At 40.9% G+C, this 26,705-nt stretch overlaps 1 protein-coding gene across 8 annotated transcripts in view; it reads right to left on the reverse strand.

The window, feature by feature from the left end:
- Positions 1-26,705, reverse strand: part of GRM7 (glutamate metabotropic receptor 7) — a 298,668-nt gene that overhangs the window by 140,382 nt on the left and 131,581 nt on the right. For all 8 annotated transcript variants that reach the window (XM_065687271.1, XM_065687277.1, XM_065687275.1 and 5 more), the window contains one exon: positions 432-573. In XM_065687271.1, the coding sequence (XP_065543343.1) occupies positions 432-573 (142 nt within the window). The remainder of the gene's footprint in view (positions 1-431; positions 574-26,705) is intronic.

Here is a 26,705-nt window from a genome sequence, read left to right on the forward strand (position 1 = left end):
AAACCTTGAGCACCTTATACGGTTTAACCTTGTGCATCCATTTTATCACTACTAACCATCAATTGTCATAAAATATACTTTGAATTAATGAATACATCATAGCATAAGCTCGGAGAGAGGGGCATCTTCTTAATGCCTCTTTGAGAGGTAAGGGCAGGTCTGCCATCCATTGCATGAGTAACCCTCTGCCAGGGAAAGCTTCCAGACCTTGATTAACATTCCCGTCCCCCCACTATCGTGATGCACAACATGAGCCAGGGCAGCAACAGCAGAAATCAGTGCCTGGCACTACCCTCCACAGTGTGAACTCCACATCCCCACACTGCTCTTACCAACAGGCATTTCCACTTCATTATTCATAGCTCTAATTGCTTTCTCTTTTCTGCATAGCTATCAAGCACAAATGAATTAATTCCCTCAGTCATCCTTACTTTATGTCCTCATCATTGGCAAAAATAACGATGGCCCTGGCATTGGGAGTTTCTAGGAGCTGCTTGATAATTTTATCAAAGTCGATGGTCTTGTCCTTGCGATCCTGGGGGATTTTCAGGGACTGAGCAATGCAGAGCCCACCTGTTTCAGAAAGAAGAAAGGAGAAAGAAGAAAAGGACTATGTCAGAGGAAAGCATAGGAAAGGCAGTGGGAAATACACATGGCTGGAAGGGGAGCCTGGGAGGAAGAGAAACTCTCCGATCGAATCGCTGCCCTTACGGAGCACTTAATCTTCTTGTCAAGTTTCCTGAGGGATTTGTACAATTATTTTTTTTGCACAGAGCACTCGTTGCGATACAGTCTGCATGCCTGGGTAGGGTCAGGGATTAAACAGATGGGAAAAACCAGTATCATAGAATAGCAGAATAAACAAATAAACCAGTCAGTGGAGGGATTCAAATAAACCCCAACAAACAATAACCTGAGCACAGTTAAACTGATTTTAAAAAGAACAATATGCTGAAAGGCAATTGATGCTGACAACGCATTAGACAAACATCATCTCGGTGAAAAGCCAAGATTCTTTTTAATTTGGCAAGTTTAAGGATATTGAGGGAAAACGTTTCTACTGAAGCAACTTATCTGGAGCTGCCTGGAACATCACAGTTCCTCCCCTTGCACCCAGAAACTTTGACAATGTAATAGACAAGCTTTATCTTGGTAAAAAGCTGAGATTATTTTTCATTTTGCAGGTTGAAGGATATTGAGAGAAAACATTTCCATTGAAGCAACTTATCTGGCACAGGGACAGCAAAGGAGTTGAGATATTGGCAAAGCAAATTGGAAATTTGCTCAAGAAAATCCTTGCTGAAATGCCCATTACAAATTGGATAGAGTAGCCCAAGCAACTGAAGCCTCAAAGAAAGTACTTGTCTGTGAACTGGACTTCTCAAAAATACACAGGTAACATGGCAAAAATAGTGTCACGACTGTAACAGTGATAAATACATCCATGCCAATTAAACACTCACTTTTAGCACAGTTCACATATTCTAGTTATACAGCTTGTCTTCAGGGGGAAAAAAAGCCCTAAAAAATCACATCTCCAGTGACATTCTGCTCGACGTTGGCAGATGAAAACACAACTTCTGCCTTCATTATTTTGGTTCTCAGTGATAAATACTTTCATCTTTTATGGCATCTTAGCTACCAACTTCCTCGGTATACTGCACACTATGTTAATTAATAAAGTATCAGAGATGCATAATAAGAAAGAGCAGTGGGGATGGGTTAATTAAAAGACAGCAGGACAAAGGAGATATTCACAGACATACTTTAAAATACAGATTTAAAAGTATTCTTAAATGAAGTAATAGATAAGGTGTTCTCAGGGATAGAATACAGAGGAGGCAGCTTATCCCCCACGAGCATATGCAGTCTGCTGCAGTCTACCGAAGGCTAATGCAGTCACCCTATGCCATGGCACATCAGACATGCAAACACCTGCAGGAAAACCACTGAACAGCCATGCAGACCAAATGCATGGCTTTAAAATTGCAACATGTGGCTCTTCTGCAGAGCTCCAAGCACTTTAGGTCAGGATTGTTAGATAAGACAAGGGGTGATGGGTTTGAACTAAAAGAGGGGAGATTCAGCCTGGACATGAGGAAGAAATTCTTTACAATGAGATGATAAAAATACTGGCACAAGTTGCACACAGAGGTGGTAGATCCCTGGAGACATTCAAGGCCCAGCTGGATGTGATTCTGGGCAACCTGATCTAGTTGAAGATGCCCCTGCCCACTGAAGGTGTGTTGGAGTAGATGACCTCTGAAGGTCTCTTCCAACCCAAACTATTCTATGATGCCATGATTCTATTCTATGATTTTTTTTTTATTTATTTTAGACATAGAGAAAAAGATTGCTTTCAATGGGAAGAAATAAAATGGTGAAAAGGAAAGGCTGAGAAAGAACGGAACAATAACCCCCAAGTCTTTTGCTGACTAACACAGAATATTTAATTTTGTTTTTGCAATTACTACAACCTGAAATTATTGCAACTTGAGTTTTTTTCTTTAAAAGAAAACAATACTGATTTTTAAAAGTAAAATTAATTTTTAAATGTGGAAATTAAGTCTCACCCTTAGTAGGTTCAAAAAGCTTAAACATTTTAATATGCTCAGTCAAAATTAGACAGAATCAACCCAAGTCCATGAGCAGTTATTTTGGCAGATTATGTGTTGGTGAAAAGCACAGCTCCGGTTCTGAGTCCACAAGCAGGTCCACAGCGCTTCTCAAGTGCAAGGCATCGCAGACCAGTGAGAAACTGAGGATGAGCCATCTATACATCTCCATCAGGGAAGAATCTCTCCATCCTGGCATCACACCCCAGGACAGTTTGAAGTTATTAGCTACTCCTCTCCTTCCTGGCACTCCATGATGCCAAGCCAAGCTACTTCGAGTCTCCCAGGAGAGACTCCAATTTCTCTTGTTAAATAAGGACATGGCAACTTTGGAGAATTCACTGAGAGAGAAAATAAAACCCCAAACAAACCAACCCACAGACTGTTACAAAGCTCCAAGATTTGTCACTTGAAAATTTATGCATTCCTTCCACGGTGTCCTCTCAAAGAGGCTCCCACTTTGACACAGCAGGGCAGGACAGGATATATTTTCTAGTGTCAACACCAAAGGACTTTCGCCTGCCGGATGGAGCCATTATTTAGACACATCTAAAGCTGCTGTGAAGGTCCTCTGCAATCCTTCATAGCTCTCCCTTGCTTTCATTCAGAAAAGACGGGCTCTCTCAGGAGATGATTGGCAATACAGTCCCAAAGAGCAGATTCCAGCAGACAGGTACACAGACCAACATTCCCCAGCAGCTTATGATTTCTAATTACTGCACTAGTAAGTAGATTTAAGAGTCTTTTAAATGAGGAGTGAAGAACACTTACAGATGCTTATCCCTGGATACCATGGCTCCACCAGAAGAACAAACACCCCACCAGGCATTTGGAGAGAAACAGAAGCAAAAGGATCTCAGACCTGGCACCCATAATAGTAATATTTCTGTATTTGAGAGTCTACCTATATTAAAGAATCCTCTTATCCACAGGGAAAAAGGAACACACACATATGCAGATCAGGTGATACACTGCTGTTGTAAAACTACTATTAAAAACCCCACAGTATTTAATATTAAGTAATTGTGACCTACATGATTCAAGTGCTTGGAAAAAAGGCTAAAATTGTTGGGGAGGCTGATAGCTCGGCAACTGACCCTGACCATAATTACACCTATTGTGTGGGTCATGCAATCTCTATTGCCTGGATGGAGAAGCCAAAAATCTTATTATAGCCGATAATGATTACAGCTGAACTGAGCATCTCTGGACAGAGAGGCAGCTGTGGCTGGGCTCTCAATAGTGAGGAAAAAAAAGCCTCTAATGCAATGTACAGCTTCAAAGTCTGTAATTTCCATGCAGTTTTTTGAAGAAAAGAGGTGCCATGGTGGAGAAAAGAAACAGCTTGGAATTCGGGAGGGCAGATTTCAGGTCATTTTTGTGATACAGTTTTCTGCCTCCTTCAGGGGGTCAGCTCTTCGTTTCTCTGCTGTCCACTGGTGAAGCAAAGCAACGTTTTTAATGTGCTGGTTATGGTAAGCATGTACAAGTCACACACTGTGCATTTAGTCCAAGCTAGATGGAGAGTGGATCTTACAGCCAGGATGGTGGAAGAGCTTTTCCAAATAGAGCAGATGATGTGATACGCTGTTATTCTTTGTGCCATCTCTGGCACAAGGGAATTATGGATAAATGGTAAATATCAATGATTAAACCCAAAAATATTTTTATCTGCAGAAAAGTGGCTATGATGCTTTCAATATATCAAGCAGCAGGAGACACCAGCATTCAAAAGCACTCTCTGGAGCAGTTAGGAACAGAAACAGCTAGAGGCAGATCAAGGGCAAATAAAAAAGGAGAGAAGTAAGATACAAGAGGACCAAGATTCAGATAATACAATTCAGACACATTGATGGATATTCTGATTTTAAACTGCTAGTGTCTCTTCCAAGAAAGTGATGCTATTACAAATGGACTAATATGTCACCAGAATGGGTCAACGTGTATTATTTTCTTATTTGCTTTGTTTTGCTCAAGTCTACACCGAGCATTATTTGACATCAGAGTATAAGTTCTTGCTGCAGCAGCAGGGTGATCCATTCCAGCCACCTGACTATACTAGTCACATCAGCTTCTGGTTACAGCTGAGCTTATGAGCTTGAACAAAAGTGCTTCGATCTCTGTGGAGGACCTCATGGCAGGCAGAGGCATGTGTCATTTTTCATTCCTCAGAAATAAGAGATGCCCAAGGAATTGGGTGTATATTGTCATGTACAGAATAAGTTTAACTTTCATATTCCCAACCTGCATTCTTATTACAATAGGAAACATGTGCACAGTTATTTAAATGGTCAGGTTAATTCACAGTGCTCCCGAGGTAAAATCCTCAGAGGGAACTAAGTGGCAAAAATGTGAAAGTTGCAAATTAAAGATTTTGTCATAGGATTTCTGCAATAATAAATTCCCCCTGACAGACTGGAGACGTGGCAAATGCTCTAACTAGCTACAAATTGCTATGGTAATTAATGGCAGTCTGGGAGCGGAACCCACGCTTCACCCTGTGCCTGAGATGGTGCTGCTCCACACACACCCAGCAGCGGCATGGCACCAGGAGTTTCCCAGCCACCCAGGACTCTTCCCACCAGCAGCACCACGCTTCAAAACAGCTGCCTAGAGAGGGTTCTCCTTATCTGCTAGGGTTATTTCTGCCCAGTGAGGGGACAGAACAGGTAAGTAATTCTGCAATCAAGTGCAAAGGCCATTATGAAGATAATGGATATTGGAGATGAATAAAAGAGATGTGAACTATAATATACATAAAATACATCATTCAAGCAATTCTGCGAGCAAATGTTTAACTCCTTGAACAATGGGATTTTATAAATTCATGGAAATCAGCATGTGAAAATGGTCAAAACAATGATAGTGAGGCAGTCAGTTCTGTACCACTTTAGCCTTCAAACATTATCCTTTCTCTTCTAGACTATGTGTAGCAGTTTCACAATGACATCTTTATCATCCTTCCCTCCCGCCAGTAAATGTTTTCGTAACAACATCAAATCCGGATGGGAACACCAGGAGCAGACCTAGTAGGTTTAGCCTTTCCAGATGTGCCTTTGTCCAACAGGCAAGCGTGAAAATCACAATCACCTATGAAAAGGATAATACAATAAGGCAAACCATTTCCTCAAACAATAACTTGAAAATTATTTGGTTTTACAGCTTCTAGTTTTCCAGTGGTTTGTGCCACATTGGCAAACTGACGTGAATGTTTGGGATTGTTCCCGGCATTAAAATTCCTGACACTGCACCCCTGGCAGTGCTCTGAGAACACACAGAAATACTGACATTTCCACCAAAACTAACAGCACCTCCAGACTTCTTTTGGCAAACAAACAAAATGCAAAATGAAGTCAGGTCCTTTTTCCCAGGCTGCTGAAAAACTGCTTTTCCCCCAGATTTTATTTCTAGAAGAGCCCCCTGAACTTCATTAAGTCACTGACAAGATTCATTTTAGTGGAGTTTCTGTCTCTCAAAATGCCATTTCTAGTTAATCTTTGCACACAGAACCTGCTTCAGCTTCACTTTAGATCCTGATAATGGCCCCTGCCTACTCACATGCTTCTGGAGGAGTTTTATTTAAGTGTTGCTGGAAACGGAGGAAATCTATCTTAAGGTATTGCTCAGGATGCTGGCAATTACAGATGTACAAATAACCTGACTCTTTTGTTTGGCTGCCAGACTGAAAAAGAAAATTTATAGATCAGACTTTTTTTTTTTTGTTGCTAGATTTTCAGTTTTGCTCATTAAAATAAAAACTATGCAAATAATTTTACCTAAACCAAAAACTCTCCATTTAATTTGAATTGGAAACAATGATTGTTAGGGACCTGTAGGAAGAAAAAAATGAGGAGCTACACAGGAGATTCTGGTGTTTCCTTCCCACCCAATGATTAAAACAGTCATCCCGTTTTCTTCCTTTCCCAGAGAAGGTGTTGAATTTGTACCTCAGACTTGGTGTCTTGACCACATCATTGCCTACATACACAGGTTGGCCACAGTCCCTGCACCCACCTGGTGGAACAGAAGATGACATGCATTTTCAGTCAAACAGCCTCAAAAATTACATGAAAGCCACCCCTATGCACAGAAGGCAAACTGGTATCTCAGGGGACTCCTGCTCTCCTGCATGAGGCTGTTGAGAGAAGCAGGATGAGCCAGTGACATTCATCCCTCCCCATGTTCCTGCCCACTCCCTTCAACCAAAGCTGCAGACTGAAATTAGTCTCAGTTTACAAATAGATTTAGGAAGCATGAAATCGCATTTTCCCCCAAAAAATTACTATTTGCCAGAAATGTTTGTGTGTTTGTTGGTTTTTTTTCTGCAGACCTGTATGTATTCAATTGGGAACAGAAGAAAACAGCACTGAAGGTCAGTGAAGGAACAAGCAGTAAGGGTACTCATTAAAAAAACAAGATGAGCAGGTTAGCAAAGGTAGACTGAAAATGACTAGTTGTGCAACAGGTGGGATGATGAGACTTCCGTTTTTTGGCTTCTTGTTTTTAGTTTTAGCAAAACAGCTTATAGGAGGGATTCAGTTTGTTCAATGACTGTCAGAAACAATAGACTAACCCATTCTTTCCCTAACTACATAGGATGCCAGGTTTCTTATTTTTTTCCCTTTCCAACAGAATACATATGTGAGATTCTGCCTCACAAGTATACTCAAAAAAATGTTTTGCTGTGAAAACTTTGTATTGAGACGTTCAAGGAAGTTGGTTTTGAACTCGTATAAAAGACACTTTGTAAGTAAAAAAAGACAGAATAAAATAAAAAATAAAATAACAACCAGTAATCTTTACAAAAGATGAAAAAATGAAAAGTTGCTGCTCATACTTTTCCCATCTTCAACCTTCTGCATCACACGGCATTTCCACGCTACAAAAACACCCAGAGTTGCATGAATGGTCAAAGGCAGACACAAAGCCCAGCCCCATCACAGAACTGGAGCAGAATCAAGCACCAAAATACCCACATTGTGCTGCCTGCTCAGATGCCCACACCAAGAATGTGCTGGAGCCATCACTATAAAATCATGGTTAAACAATTTTTCCAAGGCTCGTTATTAAAGTGCTTTTAAAATGCCCATTTTACTTCTTCCTTTCTACATTTCATTTTCTCACACAAGGGAAGAGGAATGGATCCTTCCATGCAATGAAAGTAAAAAGCCAAGCTGGTGGCAGTGGACCCTGCTCAGACCACACAGGTAAGAGCCCACCAGGCACCTCTCCTGGGACGCACCACAGCTGCAGTCCATAGGAGGCTTCTTCCCAGTGTTCCCATTCCTGCTCTGCAAAAGAAACGGAGAAGTCAAAACTCTGCTGGGGAAATTACAGCATCAACTTCATGATGGATCCTGTGCCGTGAAATAGCCAACATGCTCATTGTACCATGATAAAAGGTCTGGTGTTACAGAGACATAACATTGAGCCCATCCATTTGCTGTGGAGTGAGCCCCAACAGCACAAGCACTGCAGAAGATTAGCAAATGACTTTTCATCATGGGAATCCCACCATAGACGTGGGATAAAGATTGGGCCACATCTCATAATGCTCCAGTTCACAGGCAGCTTGATGGGCGAATTGAGCCATCTGGGTGGCAGCAGTTGCAAAGCACACAGGAGCTTGGAAGACAGTCTTAAAAATGTCATAGCTGCCTCCCTTTCGCCTGCTGACATATTCTGTGCTGTGCCTCTGAAAAGCAAAACCTCGGGAGAATTCTCTGTGCAAGTTCAAGCAGTCATGCATTAAATTGTTCGGGGCATTAAACACCTAACTCTGGTATTTAAGAGTAATGGATGTATCCAGTAATCAAAGTGTTGCTTCAGTATCCATGGATACCCATGATTATGTGGTATTTTGATTCTGGTACAAGACTAAGTACATTATTCTGCTTCCCTGAAATCCTCCAAGAGCTATTTTTCTTATCACCACTTAATTGGATTATCAGGTAGCAAAAGAGACAATTTAACACTTTTTTCAGATGATTTATCTACAGAGATCTTTTGGGGGGAATCACTCTTAGCAACACTGAAAACACCGCTTCAGAAAGTTGTGTTTGCTGTTGCTAATTATTAAAAGGAACTCTCAATTAATTTGATTAATACGTTACTCTAAAATTAGCAGCTGCCAAAAGCTGCCTCCTGGATGTTTATTACAACTACGGGAACAACATGCAAAGCAATGGGTTCGCACAGCTTCCTTCTGAAAGAAAGCAGCTGATTACTTTGAAGGACTTTTCTCCCTCCTTCCCCCATGGATTTATCACACTCATGAGGCTGCTCTCAGGGTAATTACAAGGTTTGTCATTTGTTAGGTTTTGTACCAAAGGAAAGCTGAGCCTGCAGCTACTGCGACGCCCCCTCTCCCTAATTTGGCTAGGGGGGCTCTAGGCTTCTCCTCCACTACTCTTCTTCCTGGCCCTCTGGAGGGCAGCCCCACTGCAGCGGCAGCCCGGCTCAGCATGGTACAGCTTGGCTGCTCCTCCACCGCCAGGGAATTGAATGCAGATCTCACTGCACACCAGCACAGACAACACCCTAAAATTGTGATTTTAAGGAAAGCTTATTGGGAAGGGTAAGAAAAAGTCATGTTAAGTGCAGATGATACCTATTTTTTTTTATCTAAACCACAAAAATAGCAACAGCTGGTTCTGAGGAGTTCTGATCCCCCCTGATAGAAACCCACCAGGGAGCCAAAGGAGTTCACGGTTCCCCTGTCAAGGTGCTCAGTGAAGCACTGCATTGAAAAATCAGTGAAAGGAGCACAATGAGCAGGAAACCCCACATTTCACTAGGGGAAATAAATCAGTTTGACCTAAGTTTAGGATAGCACAAAGGAGAGGAATTAATTGGGAAAGAAATAAAATAAATATCAAAGGCACATAGTATTTTTTTCATTTCATTGTATGTTCACTGCTGGGTTTTGGCATATACTTATATAACCTGCATATACAATTTATTAGCTGCAATGAATTTGACTTCTAAACCTCATATATTCTGTAGAAGAAAAAGAAAACAGTAACACTGAAGACTGAGTTTATAGAAGTCAGTATTCTCCCCATGTGAAAACTCTGATACCACAATTACAGATATTTCCCTGATAAAGCAGAATTGTGTCCTAAAGGAACTGGAATGATAAAGATTATTTCATATTCTTGAAATAGAGCTGGGCTTGCCAGCTTGCTTGCCATCAAACTCCTCACCAGTAAAAAAGTTATTCAGACTGACACAAAAGCCACAAAGTCTTCAAAGAACAATCACTGGGAAGTCAATACATGACTCACACATTTTAGGTAACAGCGAACGTTATGCAGCAGGCGCCTGTGTGTCAGGTAGGAGTTTTAAGGTGATTCTTTGTTATATGTGGAAACTCACATTTATTGTTTTAAATGAAAACCAGAATAACCCACGCCCCCCCACCAATGTCTACTTTATAGGACTTGTCATCAGCCTCTTGCAAGAACTAATATGGTTTTCTGTAAGTTAATCTAGCGTAGGAGAATTTCCAGTCCCATTCCATAACCTGCTAGCTAAATAAATCCTCACCACTTTACCAAACATCTAATATTCCCCTGTCCCATCAAGGAACAAGGTGCCACAAGTGTGGAGTACACCACGACCTGATCTGAGGCCATCAGTACACTTCATATATAAGCTGTCAAGCACTCGTCCAAGAGCAAAGTTTGGATTCCAAACTGATCCATCTCCTCCTGAAGGCAGTGACACACAGCCCAGAGGAGATGCCCCTGGGTGACCCGCTCCAGCACCAGTTCTGGCAGATGCCGCGCAAAGAAACGTTAATCTATGGAAATTAGTTCACTGTTGGAAAAGTTCCTGCCATTCCGCCCAGCCAGAAATGACCCCAAAAATGAAAACAGACCCAGGTATACCCAGACTAAGTAGATTATTAAAACTGTTTGGACTTCATTCTGCTTGCATCTGCTGCATTTGCTAACACAGTCACAGCTCCGCCCAGAACAAACGCAGACCTATAAAAGTGGAAAATTCAGGAGCATGGGGTTACCACATTCCAAGGGAAAAAACCACCACCACCACCACCACCAAAAAACCCCAAACACCCCAAAACAATACAAAAAACTCAAACAAAACCAGGGAGGCTTAATCAGCATAGAGGATGCAGAACCCTTGAGAAAAAAGAACTTTAAGTAACTTCTTTACTAGAAATCATTAATATCCTACTTAACAAGAGTTATGAAGTTCTTGCATATGCCAGTAAAGGAAGTTTACAATTGCACTGGTGTGCAGATGGCCTAGAATTTAAATTGTGTCCCCATAGTATTGTAATTCAATTGTAAAAATAAAACATACACCAATACTAACATTACACTAAAACATGAAACTGCAACAATTTACCCAAGGGAAAGCATCCTTGTGGATATATTACATCTTTAACTTGGAAACTTCCTATACCTTAAGATTCTAGTGAATCATACAAAAAAAAAAAAAAAAAAAAAATCTGTTTTTGCTAAGTTTGCTTATTGTCTCTTTTTTTCACATTAGACCTCATCATAACCAAAGAACAGAAGACCTAAACTGATATAGAAGACTGATATCTCTAGTATGTTATTCATTAATGCTTAATTCTATTGTGTCATAGCTTTGCTGCATATCTAATGACATCCCTAGTACGTTTTATCACCTCAAAATTGTCCTTTATTATGGCAGTTAACTCCAGCAATCTACAAAAAATTAAGACTCTCTCTGGAACACTAAATTAAAGTAAATTAAGAATAGTATAAGAATATAATTTTCAAAGATTTAGAAAAGCTCTGTTTGCTAGACAGAAAATAAATTAGGATATCCTGTTTGATCAGCAGCCACCCTTGCTCCAGAGCTCACATGTGCTCAACACTGGAATGCTTCAATATGTCTGCGAACAGACTTAGTCTAGGTATTTGCAGTAGAAGGGAATTGAGATTTATTGGCTTCCTAAAATCTGCGCTACAAAAAAGTACATTGGAGCCATAGAGTGCAACCATGTAGAAAAAAAGGCAATAGGGTATAAAAGTTCCACTTCTGCCCTGAACATTTAAAACACTGTTGTTGTTACAACCTCATGCCAGTTGCGTTGAAATGACCCAGTCCAGATCAGGACTGCTCTGTAAAGCCTCTGAGAGGTGATAACCACTGCTCTGGAGAACTAGAGGAAGACCCAGGGCTGGAGTCTGAACAAGCAGATTGTCAGCTAAATGTGATTTATCTGTTATAGATAGATATATCCGTTTCTAACAAAAAGTGCCTGTTATCAAATAGAAAAGAGAGATTCCAAATCCAGACACCAGAATTAAGTTGGAAGGACTATAATTAGAGGTCTGTAAGGAAGCCCAGACACATCTGCAGGATGAACAGCCACAGGGATGCAAAATGCTCTGTATAATCTCGTATGGCACAAACCCAAAAATAATGCAAACCTCCCCCTGTCTTTTAAGTCTGATTTAGTCAGACTAAGACCAGCTCTAGTGCACTGTGCATAAAAATAGCAAAGGCAAAGTTCTCAGAAACAGTCAGAACACTTCATAAAAACGCAGTTTCTTTAGGAACAACTGTAGGCGGTAAAATCTCTGGCTGAGGGTAGAGACAGCAACAAAGCATCAAAAATACCATGTTTAAAAGCAGAGCATACAGCCAAGCAGTGATACAAATTAGAACTGCGCTCAACACAAAACGCTAGCTAAACAGCTGGTACAGAAATCCTCAAAATTTGCAAATTTGAAGTCCTGAACCGAAGTTTGCAAGAACCACACAATGATCTTCCTTCTACAGCTGTGGAGGAAGCCCCTGACCCACTGACCACTGGTGGTACCAAGGTTTCCTTGAGCATCACCGGTGGCACATGATGCCAGAACCCCAGGAGAGGGTAACCTGGCAATGCTACCTCTGGGAAATGAAAAGTAACCACTTTGGAAGGAGACTGGATTCCAGGGGATCAAGAAAGAAATAAACGAACTGCTAAAACATTGCCTGTTTTCCTGGAAATAGGGATTGGATTAAGATACATACAGTTAACGCAGGGTTTCTCCAGCTGAGCCTCTGAGCCATTAAAGCAATTTAAAATCAGACCTGTTACCTGTTATGGAAAATTTCTGGCTGGCCACATCTTGCCTCCCAGCATCCAGTAATAGGGGCAGTGGGCACCCAAGCTCACCCCCTTCTCATCTCCAGCTACTTGTTTGTTTCCCAAAATGCCTGAATGCAAGACTTCTCACAAACAATACCTTGCGAGGTTGGTTTGGCTCCCTTGCGAAAAGCAATTTCCTGCAACCTTCACACACACTAAAGAATCCTGTGCTCTATGACGTGGTTTTATTTGTCTGAACTGCCTCTTGGAGCTCCGCACTATAATTTAGGAGACTGCTTGGTGCTGTGCTGTTCTTGCAGGGATATTTCCCCCCTAGTAATAATGATGCCACCTCTGGATAGTGAATCATTATAAACTGCGAGCACAAAATGATCTCTAATGATGAAGTTTTTACAAGTACAATTTGGAACGTTCCCATGTTTCTAAATATTTTTTTCTTGGAGAGGTAACATAGCATTTCAGCCTTCTCTCGGTTAATGGCATTTTTTTGGTTGTGGTGTATCTGTTAGGGCAAGTAAAGACTTGACAGTTCTTCAAGGAATGAAAAATTCGAAGAACAGCAATGACAAATCTCAGTGGGAATGAAGGATTATAGACATCATTTCAGTATACTTTTGGGAGGAAACTTGTTTCCTAATTTTTCCACCCAAGAAGAGACCAGCATTAACAACATGAAAAATATTATTTCATGAACCCCATATCAGGCTCGCAAAGGCTCCTCAGTAGATAAGGTACATGAAAAGAGGTTGGTAGGAACTCCTGGGCTTTGACTTACTGAGGGAAAAGAGTGAGACATGGGGCCAGAACACAGAACTACTAAGGTAAGCACCCAAAAGCAAACAGCATTTGGCATTCACTTAAAATTCACTTAGCTAGAAAGATCAACTCAGTTTTTGAGTAGGAAACAAGAGAAAACGAGACATCATGCTGGGGCACATGGAAGGTCAGAAGAAAAGAAGATGGCTCCTATAACATTTGGTTTCACCTCCAGTTCATTCTGTCTCATAAAAAGGAAGGCAGAAGAGATCTGCTTATTACTCCTATAAACTTCTAGCAGGATGAAGGTCTCTCTGTGCGCTTCAGCAAGTACCACCAACCCTCCTCTGGGGAACTGCTCTCTAATTAGCACACACTAATTTGCTCACTGTTTCCCAAGTTTAACTGAAGCTCTAAGTGATGCTTCTCATACAGTACTAACCCTCAGCTCTGCAGAGCTGCAGGTCCCTTTCACATGGGAGATCATAGCAAAAGCAAACTACATGGGGTCTAATGTTACCGAGAGAAAAATTCATTAACTATCATTAGCGAACTGGCATTTTGGTAAAAGCTGAATAAAGCTCTTGTTCACATACACATTTGTTAAAGGCACATGTAAGCATAGCATTCTGCAGAGTCTCAAAAGCAAATAATCTCTAGATCAGATCTGCGGATGACAGTTCGGATGACAGCCATATCAAAAGATAGTTTTCCTGTTAGGTCCTACCTGGGCTTCTGATCAGTCCTCAGTCTTGTTGCAGAGTATGTTCTCAAAAGACTTACATACAAGGTCATTACTGCAAGCTTGTACACTGACCACTGCCTTCAGGGACTCAAAATGTGTAAATTCAGCAAAGCTACGAATTATTTAAACAGGCTATGTTTTGAGCCCTTGGATGGGGGAACTGAAAAATAGAAACAAAGCTCTTTAAACTCCTTGGTCTTTTCTTATCTTTCTCATAAGCCTCATCTCCTTCACATTGGAGTAATGTTCTTAACGCAAAATACTGTGCTTTAATAACCCTCTCTCAAATGAGTACTAAAAATGCAATATAGTTCAATAAAATCAGTATCCCAGCATTGCAAAAACCACCGCCCATACACTGCCTGCGGATGAACAGTTCAATTTAATGGAGTGCTGCAACAAAACACGGTAAAAGGCACAAAAGTTTGGAGCAAGCTCTTGGAAGGCAGTCCAGGTTTCATCCCAGCGGAGCCTTATCTCATGTAAAACAAAGGCTGTTGTATCGTAGGTACAGACCAAACCTCAGCCAGGTGCTCTGGGCACGATGACTTAGAGAGGGATCTCAAGTGCGATTTGAAAGTCAACTTTACACTCAGGAAGTCTCTGGGGCCACATACACTGACAGCAGCTTTGAATATGAGCCCAGCAGAAAAAAGTCAAGGGCAGGGGGTACCCGGGGAAAGAGCCTGCTGGCCAAGGGGTGCTCTGGTCCCCAGGAGCAGTCCCGACTGGAAATGAAATGGCTGAAGAGATGAAAGACCTAGGGGTGTTGGTCAATGAGAAGCTCAACATGACATATACAATATACATCACACAATATACATTATGCAATATACATTTGCGGCTGAGAAAGCCAAACCTATGCTGGGCTGCATCAAGAGAAGCAGGTTTAGAGTAGGTATAAGGAAGAAGTTCTTCCCCGTGAGGGTGCTGAGGCACTGGCAAGGATGCCCAGAGCAGCTGTGGCTGCCTCATCCCTGGCAGTGCTCATGGCCAGGTTGAACGGGGTTTTGAGCAACCTGCTCTAGTGTGAGGTGTCCCTGCCTATGGCAGGGGGTTGGAACTGGATGAACTTTAAGGTCCCTTCCAACACAAACTATTCTGTGATTCTATGAGGAGATGCAGCAGGCTGTTAAGTCATAGTTGGCATGCAGAGGTGAATGGGGAACACCTGCTTATTTTCTTACTAAAACATAAAATTTAGTAACTTAGACTCCAAAAGCAGTTACATAAAACAATGCGGGGTAGGGGCCTGGATTCACGTGTACACCCTCACACCTTCACACTCAGTCTGGGCTTTCTTTACTGGCCCTGACTGGTGTGGTGTAGGATGCTGAGATACACACACAGTTCTGACCTGCTGCAGCAGCTCCTTTGAACACTGTGAACTGAAGAGGTGCAAGTGTCACTGTGAAGTAAACACAAAGGACAAAACACATAATCTTCTGTCTTGAAAACCCAAGCTTCTCTCCAGAGGCTTGGAACCTCAGTTACAGTCTGGTTCCTGACATGTCTGAGTATCTCCTATAGCGACCTTAATACAGTTTGTAACAGACTCAAGACCTGGCCTCTGCCCAGCAAGTGCATTTCGTCTCTGCAATTTGCCTGTAATCCCACCTAGGCAAGTCAAATATGGGTGTATGGGTTTAGAAGCATGAAAAACTTAATAAACAAAAAATGTGCTTGACCCAGCAACTGGGAACCATCATCCGTCTATGGCCATTTGAATTCACTTTGCATGGGAACCTCTGGAGATGGATTCAAAATGGTTATACCTAAATCATTTCAGCATAAAGCTTTTCATTGACTGTTTTCTAAAGAGGCTTTTCAATGAAGAGCCCATTAAAGACAATGTGATTCTCTTAATTTGATGCTGAATTCAAGAGCAGTATGAAATATTTGCCAATATTTGGACTGCTTAATGTGTTTAACTGAAAGAAAAGTGATTGCTTCAGAAATCATCCCTCCAGTAAAGCCCATACTGTCCTACGAAGCAGCCAAAAATATTCTGAATCTTTAAAGTCCTCATTTTCCTTTCAACAAATGGAGTTACGGCAATTGTATTCTGTATCTCTGGCAAGCCAATTTTTAAGAAAACATCCTTTTCCTTCACAGGAGGAAGAACAAAGGAAAAATAGACTTTGTTTTCCTTTTTGCTGCATACAACAAAAAGCCCCAACCCAAGTGTTAGGACTTATGGGAATCAAACACACAGATCAAAATCTTTCAGGCTGCAGTAGAGGGAATCCTAGGATGCTGAAACTACCAAAGCAAAAATGTCACGGGGGAGAAGGACAGAACGGACTTCACAGTGTGTGTTTTTGTAACTTGTTACTTGCTGACTCAAAATGCGAGTTATTAAAATGAGTGAAATCAAGTGAAAATGTACTCAAAAGTATCAGCAAACACATCAGATGAAGTTTTCAGGGTCCTGCAGTTACAATTCATTGCCAGAGAAAATTTAAGCACCAGTAGCAAGCAATGGAGAAAAGCTCATATTTTCCCCAAATTGCATGCATAGGGGAGAATACCACCACCAATTTGTCAAAATTCACTCCTCATCCTGTGCATTTTAAGGACCCCATTAAGGCTGCACTAATACAGTGAATATCCTACAGAAGGAGGGCAGGACCAGTGCATCAGGCATTTAATGTCATTAAGAACTTTTATGCTTTTATAGAGATTGTCTTTGCACTGATACAAACCTACAGACTCCAACAGATACTTTTTCACTGTGTGAGCAGGAGAAGGACTGAGTGTCAGGTTTGTCTGAGATCCTTCTTCTGCAGTCCCAATTCAATGAACTGTGCATTCAGGTCTGTTACATGCGGTACCAGTTTACTTCACTACCCCAAGAGAGAATAAAAGCAAGGAAATTCACTTTAAAACATGAACTTTGGAGTGTTGAAATATTTTTATCTTCTGATCTTTGGTACTTAAGGTAGCAAGAAATGAGGCCAGACCCACAAATCAATATAGAAATATTTAAACAATCTTTATGCGACAAAATGTTTTATTACTAGACCACCTGTGGAAACTTGGTGTATGTCAAGGCAACAGTAGCAAATCTGGAATGCAAAAGACCAAAGAGACACAGAAAGAAAAAATCAAGAAAAAATTATTATGCTGAATATACCCCTTTCCCTTACTTTTGGGGCACTCATCGTATTAGTCAACTTCAATTAAATTTTCTTATATTATTTGCAGATCAAATTCCACACTCTTCCACCTACACCGCTGAGCAGCCCATTATTTCAATTGTCATTTATTACATCTCACTGGCATTTAAGAGAGAAATAGCTCAACCTGATAACTGAAAACCTACATGTGTAACTAATTAGTACGAAGAGGAATTTTTGCTTGTATTTTGAATCCCTGTGCTTCAGGATGTGACCATACCATTGAATTCTCCCATGCAAAACCACACCAACTTCATCACCCTTTGCTGTCTCAATCAGCCAGAGGACTATCTGGGACCAGCTAAAATTCGAACTGTCAATCTGGAATGAGCAGTAAGTGGCAATAGATTTTCTGTGGAAGTTGTTAGGCCTGCTACATGTATGAAGGAATTTAAATTATTTAGTGCGCAAATTAAAAATCAGTAAATAATTATAGTTTCTAAGAAAAGAGATGGTAACTTTTACTTCACATCCGATGTCCACTTTCAGTTTAATTCATTCTGTGACCAGAAAGAAGATAAAAGTTTTCTTCATTTGGCATAAATTACTGTGATATGCGCAGGAGAAATTAACACTGAAAAATTAATTTCAAATAATCCTCTCAGTTTCAAAGGTTTTACGTTAATCATTCTTCCCACTATTTGGCATGTTGGAAGAACTTGGTTAGATTGATTCCAAAACAACCACTGAAGAGACAGCTCACCAATTTTATTAAATTACTCTCCGGCATTTCATGTCTACCTACTCAAAGCTTGTGCTAGCACCACAGAAAGCTGCTTTACTATCCTATCTATTTGAATAGCAAGCACTGAATTTCCTATTTAAAATGCTATTTCTCGAAGCTGACACACACATCAGTTCATTTCATGGCTCATATCTCTGTGTTATAACATTTACAGATATTTTTCAAACTTTGTACATCAAAGTCGAGATAAGCCATTACGGTCCTTTGCTAACCATATATCCAATCTCCCCATCACTCATGCAGGAATGTATAACCCTGTATGGACTTGGATAAAGGGCTCTTGTATTTCCAGTGAGGCAGTTCCCTGGTGCATGTAAAGAGCAGACATAAGGGTAAGTGGGGAGGCTGGGACTGTCCAGTCAAGAATAGCACTATCAAAAGGGATAAATTCAAGATAATAGGTGCTAGCTCAGCAAAGCACAGGTCACTGCTGAATACATTACATCAGATTGCTTTGCAGATAATGTTATCAATTTCTCGGATAAAATGTACAAGGCACTAGCTCTTGCAGTTATTAGAGATACCATGGCCTCAACAGCCTCAGGGCTGGGAACTCACCCAACTGCTCATCAGCAGCACTCCCCTGTCTTTCATCCCCATTTATTCTCTGCTCCTTTTAAAACTTCCATAAGAAGCTTACTTGGATGCTCTGACCCCAGCAAGGACACAATGCATGCGTCAGCAGCATGGCCATAGCAGCTTGTGTCTGTGTGAGGCCAGACACAGGCACCTGATTGTTTCAGAATACTCTTCTTTTTGCAAGTATCATTGAGCAGTGTTCAACTACTGACAGGGTTTAAACACATTTATTTCTACAAAAGCATCAGGATTTGGCACACACAACACAGCAGTGATGATGACAGTGAGGCACTGTCCTCAAAGCAGCTTTGCTACTTGCCTGTGACCAAAGCAAAGGATCAGGAACAGTCTGAGTCTTAATTTTGCTCTTTCTGCCACTCATCCAACACTGTTCCAGACCAGGAATGGACCCTGCATCCAGAAGGGGAATTTCCTGATGAAGTAGCCCCTTTTAAAAGTCAATAAGCTTACTTTTGTATGCCCTTCTCAGAACATGACAATGTTCTCTGCATAAAAAAGGATAAAAGAAGAATACACATGATTCCAGCAAGTCTTGTTTAATCAGCTTGGTTTCATTTGTTCTACAAAATTCTTATTTGGAGAAAATAAATGTTTTTAATTAAGTTGACTCCATAGTTATTAAGTAATAGCTGAATGTCAAATATTTTGAACAGTTCCACTTTACTCAAGCTGCATATCCACACCAATAACTTTAATTTATTGTGATAAAGCAATTTCTTGAGTCATGCTCTTTTTTCCCTTCTACATCCAATCTTGATTCCCCAGACTGTGTCAGTTCTCCATTTGTTAATCCATACTTAATTTTTAAATCACAAAACATCATGGTTTTAAAGATATGCTTTTAAAATGCCCTCCTACATAGTCTTTCTTGCTGTCTCCCGGGATATTGCTGATAACAAGCAAAAATCACATGCTTCAAATATTAATGAAGAAGCTGCTACCGAAAACTGGGAACTTAAAGGCCAGGTGATTATTGCATGGATATGTGATGTAAAATCAAACCTGGAGAGAAACAAGGCTAAGCAAAAAAAGAGTTCTAAAGGCAAGACAGCACTTGCAAGTGTCAGATAAGGATCTATAAAAATATCACGTCAGACTCGGGGAGCAGGGGAAGGAGCTCTGCTCTCGTGGGTGGGGATGGGAACCCTATGGCATGAGGGATGAAAGGTCCCAGATTTCCTCCCAAAAAGGAACCCAGAAAAGGCAGAAATAACCACCAAGCTGTTGTTTTTTTCTTGCTTGGAGAATCCTTGGGACACACAAGCAATTTACATGAGACAAACCCTTTCATCAGCAAGCTGCCTCCCTGAAATCCAGGCACTTATTAAAAACCCTTGAAAAATATTTACCACGGAGCTATTTGTCTGTTGTTGTTTTCAGTGAAATATCATTTGTATGGTAATTTCCTGACCACCTCAAACTGAGCCTGAAAGCTCCCAGCACCTGCAATGAGAGCTGCTCCAGGGCTGTGCTGGCAGCTCCTGATACCAGCCTCTGGCTGGGGGATGCTGGTGCAGGCTGCTGTGCTGGGATCTGCTGGCACTGGGGCTGCAAGGTTGCTGTACAGCACCCAGAGAGCATTTGCAACACCCCTTAAATGCCCAGAGAATAATACAGTCCCTCCTGTATGCAAGACAACTCTTCTTTATATTTTCTCAGAAGTGGCAGAGGTGAGATGGGCACAAACATCCCTCCAAAGGTCTCATCTCTGCATAACATTATAGAAGAGATTGCTAGGGCATTGCTAGAAACCCACCCTCTTCATTTGCGTGACCAGATTAACCCCTCTTTCTGCAGGTTGGCAGAAGGGAACCATTCAAGAGCTCCGAATTCACTTGAAAACAGCTGGCCAAGAGGTACAAAAGCACTTCACTCATGTTTTTCAGAGGAAGGCCCATGGGCTGTGTGTAGTAAACAGAGGCTTAAAAGCAAACTTGATTTCTCTTACACTGGAAAAAGATTTCTGTTAAAACTAAAATTACTTTGATGACAAACTTTAATTACCAGTACTGTTCATGAAATACTAAAATAATCTGATGGATAAGGAGAATTCCAGCTGGAACAGCAAAATATGTAAATCCTCTGCCTGATTTACAGATCTTGGAAGCAAATCTGGAGTAGTGCCTTCAGCCTTTCTTTCAAGTTTTTTTATTTCTCTCTAAAAAAGTTCCACTGCCTCAGAGACCTCTTATTTGTAGATCGTTTATATTTACTAGCACAGGCTGATTTGCATATGCTTTTTATTAGGGTTAAGATCACTGTCACTAGACACCTTTGTCTTTCAAATATCAAAACAGTAATACCCAATTCTGAGCTCCTTGATGAAAAATGCTATATTCATTTTCTACAAGGAAAAAAAGTATTCCAGTTTTTCAGCTGCTTGATTATATGTCTACTAAGACATTTGTATTTGTCCATATCACGTACTCATGCTTCAGTCATCTCTGGAAAATGGGAATGCGTTTACATCCCTCTACTTACAATAATAAAGCAACAAAACTTGCAGAAGATCTGCAAGGCAGTTTGGTGCTCTCACACTTTGCAACTGGGTGGCTGGAACCACCATTACAGCAATATTTTTACCCAGCGTCAGACTGTGCTGGTACTGCCACTCCTACCCGTCAGCTGGGCTGGGCATCTTCACTGTACAAGTGAGTGCCTGCATCACTGGTTAGGCCAGGGTGATGGTCTAGAGGTAACCACTTCTTCCTTTGAGGTAAGGGATAAAAAGTAAGGTTAATGAAACTTCCTGGATGGGTCCCCTGTGGATCTCCAGCTACTGCTGCCTTGGCATCTGAAAAACAATGTCTCTGATCTCCCTTTAACAGCCACATTCATGGTCACAAAAGCGGCCCAGGAACAAAGTTAAATTCAGACCTTCAGTCCAAGGTGACTCCTGAATTACTGTATACATCAAATACATTAACTACTCCATCTGTCTTCCCCATATATTGTTCAGAAAAGTGCAAAATCATTCAGGTAATGATTCCTTCTGCCTTCCACCCTTCACATACGTGTCCCTGAAGATCTTCTCCAGAAGGATGCTAGAACAGCAGGAAAATTGAGGGAAAAGACAATGGCTGAATGAAAGGCAGATCATCTCACCATATCCCACTGTAGAGCTTGGTGGCACTAGCAGGTGATAAAAGACCATCTCCTTAAAGTCAAGGAAATAATTCCCAAATCCACAATTTTAAAGTGCCTTACGATCTCTCCAGATCACTGACATTCTAGCCTTTCCCTCCCCACAGAAGCTTCGAAAAAACATCCGTTTCATTCTATTATCATTATTTTAACTTCACTCAGTATTCAGAAACATGATTTATTGTTTGCTTTGCCCAGCAAACGCAGAATTCAAAGATATTTGTTTCCTCTGACTGGGTCTAGAGAATACTAATGCAATCTCTGTGTCAAGGCACTGGAGTTTGTATAGCAGAGGATGGCGTAGAAATATTTTTTGCCCCATTTCAACTATAAAACGAATGTTTCCAAGGTTTTTTTAAATGTAGGGGCTTTCTTTTAAGACAGCTCTTGTGAGTTGGGGGGACAGTATAGAATATTTTTAAAGTATGCTTTCATTCCTGAAAAAGCACATGGATGCTGCTGAAAACAGAAGAAAAACTATCATTCAGAATCCCATTTCTGAACCCGCACATCATTATCTCCCCATCACACTGTAAAGCATGAGATACACTCATTAACTTGATGTAGCGTTGTGTCAAGATGAGGAAAGGACGCGAGAGGTTTAATCCTCTACACTGGGTTATGTCCCATTCCGCTCTGTCTTCAGAGAGAGAACTTCTACTAAAGTGTGAGCTCCCAGCCACCCTGCAGTGGGATTGTGCTTCAAAAGTTAACTTCTTTTTAAATAAATATTCTTAAAATGATGGTTCAAATTACTCCCTTTAAGTCACTAAAATGGAACATCGGAAAAAGGATATTAAGTGCAAAACTCAATCTCATATTTCTTAATATCCCCTGATAAAAACATATTTTAAAGCGTCATCAAATCTCACTTATCAGATGTCCTCAATAATTTCATTACAAACAAGTTCATTACAAAACTGTTGCAGTTCATGACAGTATTTGAATTCAAAACACAAGCTACTTAAACCCTCTTATATGCACACTGACAGCATTGGAAATTCACTTGGAGAAGATAAACAAGTGTATATTCATCCACTATTTATAAAGCTATTGCTATTGGCACCACTATGGCTATGGCGTGTCAGCATTTAAACCATAAAACCCTTTAAATCTCAGCTACTAACATTCTACTCCGTATAAAATGTTTCAGACGGCAGGCGCCTCTTCCTCCCCCCACACACACTCCCTCCTAATAATTGTAGGACAAAGCAGCAGAGTAATGGGAGGACTTACTAGTTTTAATAGAAGGCACGTTGGTGTGAACATGAAGCTCTTGCACGCAGCCAAAATGGAAGGCATTCAACATAAATCATTTGTATGCATCTCTTTTTGATCAATAAAGTGATTTTTTGCCCAAAAGCCAAAAGCGTGCGTGTCTACCAATTTATCAGGTAAGTGATATTTAGTAAGCTTTTAAAAACAAAAATTGGACTCTAAGTCCTATATTGGACTTTAGAAAACTGCCTATAAAATCCTGTGATAACAAGAAACACACAAAATGTATCATGGTGACAGGCTTCATGATACAGCACTGACACAGAATTTAGGAAAAGTGGGAAGGATCCAATGTCAGATACTGTGACACCAGCTGAGAACACATTTTCATGGTAGTTCCCTTCTGCCCCTCTCCAGAAGCAGAACCCCACAAAGGAGAACAGGAACAAAACAGGGAAAAGGTAAACGCACGTGGAATTCATTGCTCAAAATTTCACATTAGCTGCAATTCCCTTGTCTATCTGATAGACTACAAATAATACATGAGGGAGGATAAGCCCGATATACCATCTGATCCTGCCTCAAAACCTCTAAGTTTTACCTAATACATGGTTTCATCAGGGTGAAAAGATGATTTTAAAAAAATTAATTTCCTAAGAAACCTTTTCAAATGTAAGACATTTAAAGAGAAAAATTCGCCTTCACTCTCCAAGAATGTTATTCATTAGGATTATCTTTATCACGGAAATTATCACTGACAGCTGAACATTTTTATCTCACATTGCCTCATCAGGGAGCTGCTCCAACTGGGCTTCCTGGCTTCCTCCTCTGGACTCCCCCCCACCACCCTGGCCCCACCGCCTCTCTACTATAAGCTTGGCATCTTCAGCCTAGTATCCTGAAGTCTGCTGTCCCTTAAGAAACATCTACTAGAATAAAACATCAGGCTAAGATGCGGCTAAAATCACTGGGCAATGATTTTGGCCAAAGGATACACTAAAAAGTTAATACTAAAGTGAGGGACAAATGAATTAAAGGAAGAGTTGCAGGAAAATATTTTCAATTATGGAGCAAAATTATTTGAACAGATTTTTTCTTCCTTGCATACCTGTTTTTTTTTCTGCATTTATTTTTTCCTTCTCTGCTTAACAGGAAGGGATCTCAAATGGCTTGAAAAGAGATAAACTAAAAAAGAATAATTGGAAACTAAAAGGGAGGGCGAGATGGGTATGGGAATGTAACCACGAAGGACTGATGTAATTGAAGTCCTCACAGCACCTCTGTGCCATGCCAGGAAAGGTGCAATTCAGTCACACTGAGAATCACAGAACCCACAGCTCTGCAGGATGGAAAGGCCTCAGTGGTCTGATGGTTTGGGGAATTAAAACCTTTTCTGATATGTGGCATCAGGAAGAAGGTCTTTTTCCCTGAGCATCACTTAGAGTCAGCATAGCCATTGTTTTGTTGTTGGGTGGGGATTCTGGGGGGTTGGTTGTTTCTGAAGAAGATATAATGCCTTCTGCACACTTAAAAAAAATAATTATTTTAAATATGCAATAATTACTTCCTGGTAATAGAGTTACTCTCTCTGAATAAAAGCAGTCCTCTTTCACAGGAACACTTCACATAAAACAGACCTGGAGAGCAAACAAAACACCTTCATCAAGACCTCTCAGACCTAAGTAATGCTGTGTTGTCCTTTCTTGTTATCTTTTTTAATACCCCTTTTACCTCTGACGTGTGACAGCTCTTCTCCTTCAGGAGAATTACATTTTTATGCTAAGTAGGAGTGTAAATCTTTGTGCTTCACACTCTAAGAGCAGCCTTGGCTCAGGACAGACATCTCACCATGCGGCAGTTCTGAATAGCCAAGATGCTGCTGTGGGATAAGAGCTATTTCTCCTTCCCTCGAAACACTTGGTACCCAGCACTGGGGCAAAGTCACTCCCTGTTACTCTAGAATAAGTCAATACACTAAATTCTAATTTTCACCTGTGTAATTTAGAATTTATAACTGTCCATTGCATTAACAGAATAGAATTAGACATTGCAATTAGATCTTGTTTGGCATGAGTTCCTCTGCCCATGCAGAAAAATCGCAGGTTGCACTTCAGCAGCTTCAGGGAGAGCTTTTGGGCCCCATCAGTGGGCATCCAACCCCATAGAATCTGGCCAGGCTCTCCTGCTTCAGCCCCATTTCCCTTCCTGTATCTAGAGATGTGAGGTACCCAATTCACGTAACAATCTGGATTTCTACACCAGCCTTTCTTCCTGGCTTATATCCTAGCACACCCACTTCCCTTACCGCAACCCAAGATCCTTCTTATACTGGGTGCATTGCTAAAAGTCCTCGTGAGGTACCTGCAGCCCCTGGTGTCAAGGCAAACATCACATGCACCTTCATAATCCCTGCCACAATTGCTTCTCCCTTGCAGATGAGCTGCATGCACAGCTGACATTAGATAAAATCAATCAACAAACAGCAACAAGATTTCTGTAACTGTCAGATGGACTGGCACTGGAAACATTAGAAAGTCCAGAGACCTCTGAATGAATTCAGCAAGTAGTTGAATCATCCACCCACAAACAGAAGTTAAAAAAAAAAAAACCCCACACCTCAACAACTAAAAATAAAAGAAGTTTCTAATTGCAAGGGAAGGGAAAAATGTTATTTTACCTATCGGAGATCTTTTTTTCTTTTCCCTATTCTTTTTCCTTCAGTTCACAATGGCCACATGGACCTGATCTACATCCTATACACAGATAAACTTTGGTTATACGACTTAAGCGTCTATCATCCAAAACCCAACCAGATCTAGGGTAAAAACTGAATCCTGTTCCCAGACCAGAGCCAAGTTCAAGACAGCTATGCAAATAGGTGCCATTTGCTGCCTGTGTTCCACCCAGTTGTGGTAACACTGCTGAACACCGCTAAACCCTGGGGAGAACCTGAGATTACTGAAATGTTTTAGGAGCGAGTCTGCATACTCAAGATTACTTTTCCCATTTGCCCTCTTAGCACATGCTCCAGGTCTCCTCACACAGAGGAGTTGCAGAGCAACAAGCCAAGAGACAAATTTATAGACAGCAATGTACAGTATGTCGTACTCTTACTTCACATACACTATATGAATATTTACCATATAAATATATATGGTGGGTGAGGGTGGGTTACTTAATTTTAATAGCATTTCACCAACGGTTGAAGGAGAAACAGAAACAGTTTTTACCTACCAAAGCATGGAGTTCAATGTTCTGTGTTTCCCCTGCCACAGGTGAAGCCATCACTAACACCTAAAACGGAGAGCGAAGAGCTGCACTTGCATATTAAATGCCTAATGACAAGATGCTCTCTTTCACGGTATGCATCTTAAAGCAAGCATAAAACTTAAACCCAGGAAAAATATCTCTTTTCCATGCTTACTAAATAAATGTGGGGCAAAGATTGTTTTCTAATATGCATTTTGTGGGGAGAAGTGAAGCAAAGTACCCAGTTCAGCCACATAGAGTTGCAGAACTGCTTTTGTTGGAAGGAACCTTAAAGCTCATTCAGTTCCAACACCCTGCCGTGGACAGGGACACCTTTCACTAGAGCAGGTTG

This window comes from Lathamus discolor, chromosome 7 (assembly GCF_037157495.1).
Source record: "Lathamus discolor isolate bLatDis1 chromosome 7, bLatDis1.hap1, whole genome shotgun sequence".
Classification (NCBI taxonomy): Eukaryota; Metazoa; Chordata; class Aves; order Psittaciformes; family Psittacidae; genus Lathamus; species Lathamus discolor.